Raw genomic sequence first — 13,505 nt, forward strand, 5'->3', positions numbered from 1 at the left:
CCACTGCGGGGGTTTTGTTTGTTTGTTTGTTTTTTGTTTTTTGTTTTTTGTTTTTTTTGAGACAGGGTTCCTCTGTCCTGGATCTCAATCTGTACACTAGGCTGGCCTCAAACTCATAGAGATCCTCCTGCCTCTGCACCCACCTCCCAAGTGCTGGAATTTAAGGCATGTGCCACCAACCCCTGGCTAAAAATAATTTTTTAATAAATACTGGACCTCATGCTATTCTTACTTAGCTTAGTACTTTCTTCACTGGTAAACCCCTACATGTACTTAGTACTTTCTTCCCGCTTAAGTTAGCTTCTTTTCTGTAGAAGATCTTTCTCTGGGTTGCGTTGACTATGGTTATTTAAGATAAAAATGTTGATATACCCAAATTTTAATATATATTTCAATTTGTGGGATTATACATTCATTTTACTCAGGTCAAATAACTTCATAATTTTCCTTTTTTTTTCTTGGTTAAGAGTACTGTTTAACTACCACGCACTTGCGAATTTTCAAAAAAAAAATTCTTTTTTCTCCAGCTCCACTTGTGAATTTTTCAGATTGCATTTTGTGATGGATTTCTGATCCTCCCCCCAATTTAATGACATTTTCATTGGCAGAGATTTGGTTTAAATGTATTAAGGGTTGTTTTGCTAAGGTCTATGGGGGGAGTTCATATTCTCTCTCTCTCTCCCTCCCTCCCTCCCTCCCTCCCCCCCCCTTGTCCCCCTCTGTCCCTCTCTCTCCCCCCTTCTCTCCCTCTCCCTCTTTTTGCCCCTCCCTCCCTCCCTCTCCCCCTCTGTCCCCCTCTGTCCCTCTCTCTCCCCCCTTCTCTCCCTCTCCCTCTTTTTGCCCCTCCCTCCCTCCCTCCCTCCCTCCCTCCCTCCTCCCCCTTTCTCTGTCTTTTTTTTTTTTTCATTTTCTTTTCTTTCTTTTCTTTTCTTTTTTTTTTTTTTTAAAGAAACCATCCTGGCTGTCCTGGAACTCACTTTGTAGACCAGGCTGGCCTTGAACTCTCAGAGATCCACATACCTCTGTCTCTCAGAGGTGCTGGGATTAGAGGCTTGTGTCACCACCACCTGGCTGGGAGTTTTCAATGTATATGTTCTATTTTTACATAGGTTCTGTATGTCTATTAGGTCTAGTTGATTTGGCATTGTTCACGCTTTCAGTTTTTCTTTTTTGCTAGTTATTGATATTTGCCCTGGGAATTAGAATTGTCATCTTAATTACAAAATTGTACTTTAATACCAACTCTTTTGTTTTGTTCTTGGTTGTGGTTCTGGAGATTATACTAGGGCTTTATGTATACCATGCAAGCCTCAACCACTGAGCTACATTCTGAGCCTGTCAATTTCAAATAGTATGCACTTTGATTTTAGTTCTCTGTGCCTTCCTCTATTTTATTGCTGTCCCTTTTACAAAGTACCATTTTTATACATAGATGTATAATTTTTGGCTTATGTAGTTAGCTTCAGAAGACATCAACGTAAGCTTTTGAACATCAAACGTAGAGAACACTCAGGAGATAGCTCACTGGAAAGTTCTTTCCATATAAGCACAAGGACCTGAATTGAATCTCTAGAACCCACATAAAAATGTGAGGAAGCCTTGCCTCAGTTTATAATCCTAGCACTGGGTATATAGAGATCTTCAGAGTTCACCGGACTGTTAGCCAGAATTTACTTGGTTAGTTCCAGGCCAGTGAAAGAGATGTTGTCTTATACAAAACCAGGTAGATAGCACCTGGGGAACAACACCTACCCTTGACTTCTGGCCTCCACAGGTATGTTAACCATATCTGTATGCCTTGTCCCAGAAAGGTGGGAACTACTTATTGCATTTATCATTCAGTGTTTTCAACAAGTTTCTGCCCTTAGGAAAGTTCCAAATTTATCAAACTAGCAGCAAGCCCTAAAATTTTAGAAGGTCTTTCAGAGACCAAAACAATCAATCACTTATTGCATGAAGATTCATTGTTCTTACTCCAGGAATGTGGACTATAGTTTGCAGCTGCTGCATATAGGATAGGGTTGGTTAAGCTAAATATCAAAAAGCTAGCTTGCAAAATTTTTTGAAGTCCATTGATCCCAAACTGTTTGTTGTTAATGCATTCGTACCTTTTGTGATAGTTCATTTTGTTGTTTCATGCTTTGCCATTTTCACTGTTATGGAAATAGTTATTAATAGCTAGTTGAGGAGCATAAGTAAAAATTTTTCAAGTAGTCTTTCTTAGTGTGTGTCTTTTTTATTGCTGTGATAAAACACCACAACCAAGGCACCTTGTAAAAGATACTTTATTTGGGGGCTCATGGTTCTAGAGGGTTAGAGTCCATGACCATCATGGCGGAGAGCAGGAATGGTGTTAAAGAAGTAGCAGAGAGCTTACATCTTGATCTACAAGCACTAGGCAGAGAGAGTTTATTAAGATTGAAATGGGCTTTTAAAACCTCAAAGCCTACCCCTAGTGACACCTCCTCCAACAGGGCTATACCTCCTAATCCTTACCAAGTGTTCAAAGGTAGCCTATACTATAGGGGCCATTCTCATTCAAATTACCACATTCTACTCCCTGGTCTCCTTAGGCTCATGGCATTTCCTACAAATAAAGAAGTCCAATGACTCAATGTAATCTCTTAGTTGTTGCCCCTGATAAAGTTAAAATCCTAAAACAAATGGCATTCTTCTATCAAACAGTGGCATAGACTCCCCAGGGGAGACCTTGCTAGAGGAGGTGGGAATGGGGGTGGATTTGGGGGGGGGGGTGGGAGGAGAAAGGACAGGGGAATCCATGGCTGATATGTAAAATTAAATTAATTACAAAATAAAAATATTTATTGAAAAAGACTGAATATTAGGCTTTCCAGATTAAAACATCCTCTTGAGGGCCAGAAATATAGCTCAGTAGGTGCTTCCTTCTCAGGACCCATGTGGTGATCCCAGAAAGTTGTCTTCTGACCTCCACATACACACCATGCATGTGCTCACACAGACCCATTAAATAAATTAGTAAATAAGTAAATGTAATTAAAAATATATTACTGCTCTAAAAGGGAAGAATGGGAGTATATTGAGTAAACACCGGACTGAAGCAAGGTAAAAGCCCATTAGGACAAACTCCATGGTTTGTGTCAAAGAACGCTCTGCCTTGCCACCTTTGCTGAATGCAAACATACTTCTTTCTTTTGGTCTGGTTCGACTCCCTGTATGCAGCTTTCCCTGGCATATATCCCACAGCTCCCTACAGTGCTTTCTCCCGGACTTCATGCATGGAGGGAATCCTCTGCCACAAGCCTGGCATCAGGAACTTTATTTAGCAATGTAGAAAGATTCTGTAATCCTATTTCTCCTGTATCCTTTATAACCTTAAAGTCAAAACTTAAATAGTTGGTGCTGCCAAGTTTGGCTGCCTGCTTGGGAGGATGGAACCTGACCCATATTGAATTACATTTGGTAAGATTTGATTTGTTGTTGATTTTTAGGAGCAGGAAATCCTTTAGGTCTTTTCCTTTCACAAATTGCAGGATTAGGTGGATCTGGGCTCTTAGCCCAAGAGTACCTACCACTTTCTTATTACGTTTTGCATCTCTCCTTTCCTTATCTCTTTCAGCACAAGTCTTGGCTCCAACATTAAATTTTCTGGTGCTTTTTTTCCTCTTCAAATTGTACATTTTTTATTTCTTTTTCCCTTACTTGGTCTTTTTCCATTGTAGGCCTGCATAAAAGTGATTGTTATAATCCCAGAACAGAATCAATATTAGGATGTCTTGAAATTTTCTGTGTATGAAATTAGTCCAGAACTTTAAAGTTTACCCTCAGGGAGATTCTTAGGACAAGGACAAAAGGCAGCCAGCCACATTCTTCACCAAAATATCATAAGAATGGTCTTATTATTCTCAGCACTATTGTCCACGCTCTAGCTAGGAATGGCAGAGAAGCCTTGCTTACTTACAGTCAGTCTTAAACCACTTTGAGTCCAAAGTCCTAGAGTCTTCCACATTTTCTAAATAATAGTGTTGTCAGTCTTGTCACAGCAATAGCCTACTTCCTGGTACCAACTTCTATCAGTAACTTTTCAGTGGTTGTAATAGATAGTATGGCCAAGGCAACTTATAAAAGATAAAGCATCCAATTTGGTGCTCATGATTCAAGATGGTTAGAGTTTGTGACCAGCATGGTGAGCATGGCATCAAGTGGTGTTGGAGTAGTGGTTGAGAGTTTATATCTTGACTCACAATAAGGAGGCAGAGAGCACTAACTGGAAATGGTGTGGGCTTTTCAAACTTTAAAGCCCACCCCTAGTAACACACTACTTGCCTCAATACCTCTTAGTCCTTTCTAGACAATTACATCAACTGGGGACAAAGTATTTAAACATGCGCCTATGGTGGCTATTCTCATTTAAACCACCACAATATGGCTTTCACTAAAGAACTGAGGTATAATACCCTAAAAATTCCCATTATGTGTTAAAAAATGTCCTTTGTTTTCAAAATTGCTACAATCATTTAAAGGAATAATAAAAGATGACCCCCATATCCTGTATTCCATGCTTCTGAATTAATAAAGACTTCCAAGAAGCTTATTTCTCTATTAGGTAGGTTTTGTTTTGTTCAGCAGTAGTGTTCTGTAATGGCGATCTCTGTGAATGGCAGCTTCAGTGGTGTATATTAATTTATGTATTTACTGGAGAGATCGTGACATGTTTATATTTCTAAAGAATTAGATTATAGAGAGAGCACTATGTTGTAGCCTTTCCTGGTAGAACACCAGATCAGTAGTGATTGAGACCCACATTGTATTTGTGAGAATTAAGTGAAGGCATTTGTTTCTGAGCTGGGCCAGGCATGACTTACCTTAAGGCAAGAAGTAGCTTATTAAAACTCACGGTTGGGAAAAAAACCCTCATGGTTGTAGCTAAGATGACTAGCAGTAATTTAAACTTAAAAATGTGCTGTCTTTGCCAGGTGTGGTTGAATGCATCCTTTAATGCCAGGAGGCAGAGTCAAGTGTGCCTCTGAGTTCAAGGCCAGACTGGTCTATCTATATAGCAAGTTCTAGGCCATTCAGAGATGTACAGTTAGACCTTGCTGTTACTGTTAAAATTTTTGATATTTCAAAGGCCCAAGAAGATGCTGTAGCCTGTTCCATAAGCTTTAATATAGGGTTTGGAAGATATTAGTAATTGTGCTACTCATTGCAACAGGCACCTGTTTGAAAGCTTTTATACTTTGGTAGCAAAGTGTCCTACTCATTGTTTTATTGCTGTGATGAAACACCATGACCATGACTATTCTTACAAAGGACAGCACATAATTTGGGCGTGCTTACAGGTTTAGAGGTTTTGTTCATTGTCAGCCACAGTAGGAAACAAGGCTGCACACATGCAGACATGGTGCTGGGGAAGGAGTTTGAGAGTTCAACCTCTGAACCTGAAGGCAGCAGGAAGAGAGAAAACACTGGGCCTAGCTTGGGCATTTCAAAACTCAAAGCCTACCCCTGGTGACACACTTCTTCAACATGGCCACACCTACTCTAACTACACCTTCTGATGTTATTCCCAAGGCATATGAATATATGAGTCTGTGGGGGCCAGTCTTATTCAAACTAATAGACAAAGTTTATATACTCTCATAGCATGTAATTTGTCTCATGTCAAGAAAAAGTGTCCACTCTGGTGAAAAAGGCCAACTATGATTGAATGAATGCCAGCAAGCTTGAATTCAGACATGTGGAATGCAGTAGCTAGCAGTACTGGTTTGTACACTTAGCTTGAGCACCCATAAAATAGATTTCATCAAAGAAAGAACCATCAGACACACCACTTTGAGTCTCAAAGCCTTGCTTTTATTTGTTTTTTTTTAATCATCTTTTATGTGGATGAGTGGTTTCTCATTAAACACTTTATAAACATAAGCCTAAGACCATAAGCATTGTGTTAACATTGTGTTTTTTTCCTTTACTAAGAGCTGGGGTGGAAAAGAGAATGGCTTTGGACTTGCAGAATGTTGCAGAGACTTGAATATGTTGGTGAGTAACTGTTTGGGATATGATATTGTCTGTTTTTTTTTTTTTTTCAGGTTTTTTTTTGAGACAGCGTTTCTCTGTGTAGCTTTGGAGCCTGTCCTGGAACTCACACTTTAGACCAGACTTGCCTCAAACTCACAGAGATCCACCTGCCTCTGCCTCCCAAGTGCTGGGATTTTAGGTGTGTGCCACCACTGCCCGGCATGATATTGTCTTTTTCTAAACTTCACATAACAATGAATATGTGGTAATAAATTGACAGACATCGGTACTTTTCTTGAACCTGTGGAAAAAATAATACACAATGGCTTTAGGAAACTTCAGCTCTTGATGTGCTGATTATAAATATTCTCAGAGAGAGTAATATGTGTCCATTTATCCAGTTCTGAAATAAACTGATTTTTTAAAATCAAACTGAAAATCTTTTTTCTTTTAATCTTGGAAAGTGAAGCTGGGAATAGTAGTGCACATCTGTAATCTCAGTATTTGGGCTATGGCGGGAGGAAGATCACCAGTTGAAGACCAGCTTTGACTACATGATAACCTGTCTAAAACAAACCAAAGGGGGAAAAAAAAGGAAAGTGCATTTACTTATGTTCTCACACAGCTATATTAGAACTTTGAGAAGTGTTCAGGAATAGTTGATTGGAAGCAATTCTTTTAGGTTTACTTAGAATTTAGTATAGCGGGCTTGAGAGATGGCAGATCAATATTTGATTCCCAGCACCCACACAGAAATTTAAAACCATCTGTAACATCTGATTGCTTCTTCTGGCCTCTACAGGCACCAGGCATTCATACGACACAATAGATATGCATGCAGGCAAAACACTCATACAGATAAAAATTTTTAAATATTTTTAAAAAAAGAACTATTCATTGTGCTTTCATGTTTCCCCTTAAATTTCATCCAGATTCATAGATTTAGGCTACACCCCTCTTCTGCTTTGGTATGTTTCAAGTAGAGCTATCTGTAAGGCACATTTGGATCCTAATTTCTCATGTTTAACACAAGTGGGTATGATCAAATTTAACTAATTTATCTTCTGGAAAACTTTATTCCTTAGTAGCATTGCTCTTTTTCTAGTCACAGAAATATCATTAGAGCAGGTTACTTTCCTACCTTAGCTGATAGGTGTTCTTTAGTGAACAATTGTGAATGGATGTTGGTAATATGGGAAGCGTATCTTGTATGTGAAGAGAGTATTTGGTTTGGAGTTCTAATTCTGAGAATGTATTATTTTAAAGAGTAGTAGGTTAATTCTGAACTTTATGCACGTTAAGAATTTCTACGTCTGTGTTTTAGCCCTTGCCTACATTAATGTTGAGATTTAGCATCTCGAGATTTGTAAATATTGTACTTTATGTAGTGTATGCATATGTTGAACCCAATCTTATAAAGGTATACAGTGATAACATCATCGTGTTTTCTTCGAAGGGAATGTGTTTTTGTTTATTTTTCAAGATGGTTTTTTTTTTTTTTTTTTTTTTTTAATGTAACCCTGGCTCTCCTGGAACTTGCTTTGTAGACCCGACTGGCCTCAAACTCACTAAGATCTGCCTGCCTCTGCCTCCCCAATGCTGAGATTAAAGGTGTGCACCATCACTGCCTGGCCAAGGGAATGTTTTAGTGCGTCAGTGTTCTATTATTGTAATTTCATCTGTCATGTTACTTTTGTAGAGTTATAGAAGATGTGCTTTGAGGGCGTAGTTTATTTGGTTTGGTGTAGTCGTATGCAGAAAAAAATGTGTGTAGAATGGTATAGAAAGGAATATTTGAAGTAATAGAAGAAGTGCCCGCGAGGAGGCTGCTAATAAATTTTTACAAGTGTCCTTTCCTAATTCTTTAGCTGGCACCTAGATTTTGACCCTGATACTTTTTTTCCATTCTTTCTTAAGTTCTTAGTCATTATTACTTGGCATACTTGACCCCACCATGAGAATAACTATATATAATTGATACATTAATAGAAAGAGTAACAGGTAACCTGGAAATAAAAGATTTTTGTATTTCTGAACTCGAGTCTTCCCACTCATTCCTTTTCGAACAAATGTCATCTAAACTGTGGTCAGGGCAAGGTACTAAAGACACCATTGGTGGAGAATATACTTCTGCCACAGTGTAGTGTTCAAATGGCTAACTCTTAGGAAGAGAAGGCAGTGGAGGTGTCTATGTTGTCTAAAATCAATTCAAGCTCATGGTCTGATTCTTCTCTTTGATACACAGAAATATCCACCAAGCGCAACCACACTACACTTTGAATTTTATGCAGATCCTGGAGCTGAGGTCAAAATTGAGAAGAGGGTGAGTTTGTTTGGTTGTTTTTTATAGAATTCCTTAGTTTAAATGAGGGAATGTTTTGAACTATATAACTGTCGATAAGAAGCTTTTCTAGAATAAGCTAATTATCTGCCTACCTTTCACATACATGATTAGGTTTTGTGTTGGAACCTTCCAAAAGATAGAGTCCCTTTTATTGGGCACTACCTACCATACTTGTGTATTTTTCTCATAGTCTGAGATAGCTGTGTTTTAGGTTTCTATATTTATGCCGGCCTGCAAGAAGCTATGTATGTTGCCTGTAAAGTCTTGCTTAAATGATGTGGTGGTTCCGTATTCCTAGGTGAGCTGTTAAAATTCTGTTGAGTTTAGAAATTCACTAATGAATAAGGTCTTCCACTTATAAGATTAAATAATTTTTTAACACTCAAGTTGTCTTTAAAATATGAGAAGAATTCTTACAGATTGACTCTTTTGTATGAGTATTGAGATTGTGGAGACTATTAGAAAAGGATTAAAAAGGCACACAGAATATAGAATATGCCTGGCTAACAGTGTTAATAGTTTAACAGTAGTGGTTTCTTTGTTTTTCTGTCATTTTTTTTTCTTCCCGAGACAGGGTTTCTCTGTAGCTTTACGCCTTTCCTGGAACTCCCTTTGTAGACCAGGCTGGCCTCGAATTCACAGAGATCTGCCTGCCTCTGCCTCCCGAGTGCTGGGATTAAAGGTGTGTGCCAACACTGCCTGGCTCAAACTAATTTCTTTCTTTCTTTCTTTCTTTCTTTCTTTCTTTCTTTCTTTCTTTCTTTCTTTCTTTCTTTCTTTCTTTCTTTCTTTCTTTCTCTCTCTCTCTCTCTCTCTCTCTCTCTCTCTCTCCCTTCCATCCTTCCATCCATCCTTCCATCCATCCTCCCTCCCTCCCTCCCTCCCTCCCTCCCTCCCTCCCTCCCTCCCTCCCTCGCTCTCTACTCTTCTCTCTTTTCTTCCTTTTCTTTTCTTCAGTAGTGGTTTCAAAGAAACTACCACAGACTCTTACATGTGAAGAGTAGATGCTTTGGATGACTTTGAAATTACCTTGATTTAAATGTAGGATGGCATTTTGTTCTCAGGTGACTCTTAAAGGGTATTTCGTGATTCCTAACAGCTCTTTTAACTTTTTACTTTCAGACAACTAGTAATACACTACATTATATTCACATAGAACAACTTGACAAGGTAAGAGGATTCTTTGACAACTGGTGGTTAGTTTTTGGTAAACATTTTGTTCCTAACAATTTTTTTCTTATATAGATTTCAGAAAGCCCTTCTGAAATAATGGAATCTCTTACCAAAATGTACAGCATTCCCAAGGATAAGCAGGTATGATATGTCTGAAAAAATACCCCAGCATATGGTAGTTTTTGAAATATATATTAATTATACGTATTGATGTATGTCTGAATCCAGCTTGACAAATAAGCTACATGTACCTTATGATAGAGTTTGGAAACGTGACTTGAAGGCCAACTCAAGTGATTATCTAGTTGTGGTGATAGCTTTTTGAATTTTAGATACATTTAGGAGAACTTAATTGTGTTATATTCCGTTCTTTTTGGCAGTTGTCAGATATTTAGTTTTTTTTTTTTTTTTAATTAGAATTTCTCCTAGATTATTGTCTATCAGCATAATGATAGTTCTTGGCTTACCTTGAAATATTATGATACTGGGTGTCCCTGTTTCGTCACTCTTGGTTTGTCAACTAATCTCATATGCAATATTAGTTCAGTTTGATATCTTAGCAAATAGCAACAAGACACTTTACCAAGCAGCCTAAAAGGTAAGAGCTCCCACTGCAGAAACAACAAAAAACTCTTTGTAACGATTTTCTAATATAAGTTCTCTATTTCTACAGATGCTGTTATTTACTCATATAAGGCTGGCCCATGGCTTTTCTAATCACAGGAAGCGATTACAAGCTGTTCAGGCCAGACTGCATGCAATATCTATATTAGGTAAGGCAACACTAATTAAGTGATTCTAATTAGGCAGTTTGAACTTGATTTCTAATGAAATTAATCTCTCATCTGTCTTTATTGTTATGAGGCTTTTATTTATGTCTACCTAAATTATTATTTTTATTTATTTTTTTACACATCAGCCATGGGTTCCCCTGTCCTCTCCCCTCCTGCCCCCCTACCTAAATTATAAAATTACTTGTATTCCTGGTGTTTGCTGTAGTCATTTATCATTCTTGAGCTCCTTTGTGTACCAGAAAAACTTAGGCCTTTATTGTGTCACGTCCTTGGTTGTTGTCCTCTTTTAAAAAAAATCTACACATACAGTCACCTCACTGGTCCATACCCTTCTTTTTGATAATTCTCTTCTAATTCTCCCATCCCTTCAGATGTGTATGTTTGAATTCTGAAAATAATTAAATAGTAAATACTCTGTCCTTTTACTGTGGTATTGTTGATTGGAAAACACAGTGTTTTTTTTTTTTTTTTTTTTTTAACTAAGCACGATTTTATAAGGCCATCTTCATGGAAGCATATAATGTACTTTGAGTGTGTAATCCCCATTATAGCCCACTGCTCTCCTCCTTGGCCAGGTTCATCTCTATCCATTCCCTAGACAGTTTCACTTCTACTATTAGGTCATCAATACATAAGTGATTATATCTAAAATCTATCACACACAAATGAGAGAAAACATTACTTGTCAAGAGTTGCGTGCACTTTCCTGCAAAATGGTATAACTTTATGTGGAAATCACATTTTTTACGCTCTCACCACGGTTCTGAGGATTATATAGCTTCACTTAGTATTCTTTCAGTTAACTTCAGTACTTTATATTGGAACAGTATTTATGAGCTATTTTAAGAATTGAAATTGAAAGTAAGCTTGGAAATCAACCTGTCACGTGCTAGGCACATTAGAAGGTGTAAAACTACTTAAAGCTAAGCACCTTGCCCTGAATCCTTCCTCTTGTTTTTGTGGCTTTGCCCAATATAACTTCTGGCATCATCCTACCCAGAAGTGTTTATTAAAAACTTAATGTACTGCTGGGTGGTGGTGGCACACGCCTGTAAACCCAGCACTCGGGAGGTAGAGTCAGGTGGTTCTCTGTGTGAGTTCGAGGCCAGCCTGGTCTACAAAGCGAGTTCCAGGACAGCCTCCAAAGCTACAGAGAAACCCTGTTCGAAAAACAAAAACTTAATGTACTTGCTCACATCTCAGCCAGTTTTTACTTCTGAGTGTATGTCTACTATCACCTCAGTGTACAATACAGCAAATTGGATTATGTGCAGTTTTGAGAAAGGGTCTTACCAAGTGTCTCTTCGTGTTTTGGAACTCAATGGGATAGAACAGCCTGACCTTGAAGGGATTCAAGATGAGTGCCACTATGCCTGGCTAGATTATACACATTCTTAACTTTTGGTAGTGACACACAAAGTTATAATTTAGTGTACTAGTCAGTTTATAAAAATGTTTATTATAAAAGCATTTATGGTGAAAACAAGTAAAGGAAGAAGCTAAAATAAAAGCCTATACCTATATTCCAAAACATAGTTATAGTTCTATCAAGTAGTGATGTTAGGAAAATGAATTCTTTGATCTCCTTTCCTACAAAACTCTCCCAAAATTCTTTCTTTAGACTACTGATAATTTTAGTAAGGAAATAAATGTGTAGTCTAGATCGTACCACAATCTGTAAATTTAGTGATTTTAGCCATCCCTGCTGATTGGAAGTTGTCTTCTTACCCAATGGTGGCTTAATAACTGCATTTCTGCCAAAGTCTTTTCTTCTATTTTTCAGTCTATTCCAATGCCTTGCAAGAGTCAGCAAACAGTATCTTGTATAATGGGTTGATAGAGGAGTTGGTAGATGTCCTTCAAATAACAGATAAGCAGCTTATGGTAAGTTTATATTAATGTCTACATATCAAGGTCATACTTACCTGCCTCTTTTTCTAAGAAGTTGAAAAATACCCCAGGAAGGAAGCTTAGGCCTTTTGCTTCTTTCTCTTCCATATTAATCTGTGAAATTAATAAATACCAGATTTGCAGTGTTGCTCTCCACAGACATCTGTCTCAAACATTTTTCAGTAAAATTACTTAAATTTTGATTTTGAGATATTTGCGCCTTAGTTCAGTTATTCATGTAGTTTTGACACTTGTTTGTTTTGTACTCTCATAGGAAATTAAAGCTGCTTCTTTACGAACATTAACATCAATTGTGCATTTGGAAAGAACTCCTAAGCTCAGCAGTATTATTGACTGTACTGGAACTGCCTCCTACCATGGATTTCTGCCTGTCCTTGTGCGGAACTGCATCCAGGCCATGATTGGTAGGTTTAGGTGGTGATCTTATCCCAAGAACAAGAGGACCTTGACATTTTCATTGTTTTAACAACCTGCTAGCTTAATACCTTTTCAATACCTCTCCCAATTTCCTTTTTAGATCCTTCCATGGACCCATACCCCCACCAGTTTGCTACTGCCCTCTTCTCCTTTTTGTACCACCTGGCCAGCTATGATGCTGGTGGTGAAGCTTTGGTCTCCTGTGGAATGATGGAAGCCTTACTAAAGGTACTGTATTTTCTTTTCCAATATATTGTGGGAAAATAGCTCAGAGTACAGTTTTAAATGTTTTATAGTGAGCAGATAGCATAGAAAACCTATCCTAAAATAGTTATGTGGCTCAGCGGTTAAGACCCTGCTGCTCTTCCAGAGTCCCTGAGTTAAATTCCCAGCAACCACATGGTGGCTCACAACCATCTATAATGAGATCTGATGCCCTCTTCTGGCATGCAGGAAGACCACTGTATACATAATAAATATATCTTTAAAAAAACCCAAAAAATAAAAATGTATCTGTTGTCAATATTAAGGTATTTTTATAATCCAGCACAATTTGATAGTCCACATGTTAGCACAGCATTAAGTATGACACTAAGGGGGAAAAAAAGGGTACTTGTAAAGTTTTGCTTTTATATTAATAGGCCTTGTTTCTTTTTTTTTTGGTTGGATAGTTGCTATTTTGAGACAGTGGATCCTTGCTTACATTAAATTTACCAGAAATTTTACTTAATCCTATTAATGAATTGTCCATGTGGCCTCACAGGAGGTTGAATTCCAGTCCTTGAATTTATTGCACAATTTTTTGATAAGCACAATGTCAGGCATGTGTCCTCCCTCCCCTTTCAAATTATGCTATCTCACAGGGACTC

General features: G+C 37.9%; 1 protein-coding gene across 13 annotated transcripts in view; it reads left to right on the forward strand.

Moving 5' to 3' along the window:
- The window catches only part of Huwe1 (HECT, UBA and WWE domain containing E3 ubiquitin protein ligase 1), a 148,314-nt gene that overhangs the window by 48,947 nt on the left and 85,862 nt on the right, over positions 1-13,505 (forward strand). For all 13 annotated transcript variants that reach the window (XM_036174363.1, XM_036174364.1, XM_036174371.1 and 10 more), the window contains 8 exons: positions 5,956-6,018; positions 8,243-8,320; positions 9,464-9,511; positions 9,587-9,655; positions 10,188-10,287; positions 12,092-12,192; positions 12,473-12,623; positions 12,737-12,864. In XM_036174363.1, the coding sequence (XP_036030256.1) occupies positions 5,956-6,018; positions 8,243-8,320; positions 9,464-9,511; positions 9,587-9,655; positions 10,188-10,287; positions 12,092-12,192; positions 12,473-12,623; positions 12,737-12,864 (738 nt within the window). The remainder of the gene's footprint in view (positions 1-5,955; positions 6,019-8,242; positions 8,321-9,463; positions 9,512-9,586; positions 9,656-10,187; positions 10,288-12,091; positions 12,193-12,472; positions 12,624-12,736; positions 12,865-13,505) is intronic.

The sequence above is a fragment of the Onychomys torridus genome, chromosome X (assembly GCF_903995425.1).
Source record: "Onychomys torridus chromosome X, mOncTor1.1, whole genome shotgun sequence".
Taxonomy (NCBI): domain Eukaryota; kingdom Metazoa; phylum Chordata; class Mammalia; order Rodentia; family Cricetidae; genus Onychomys; species Onychomys torridus.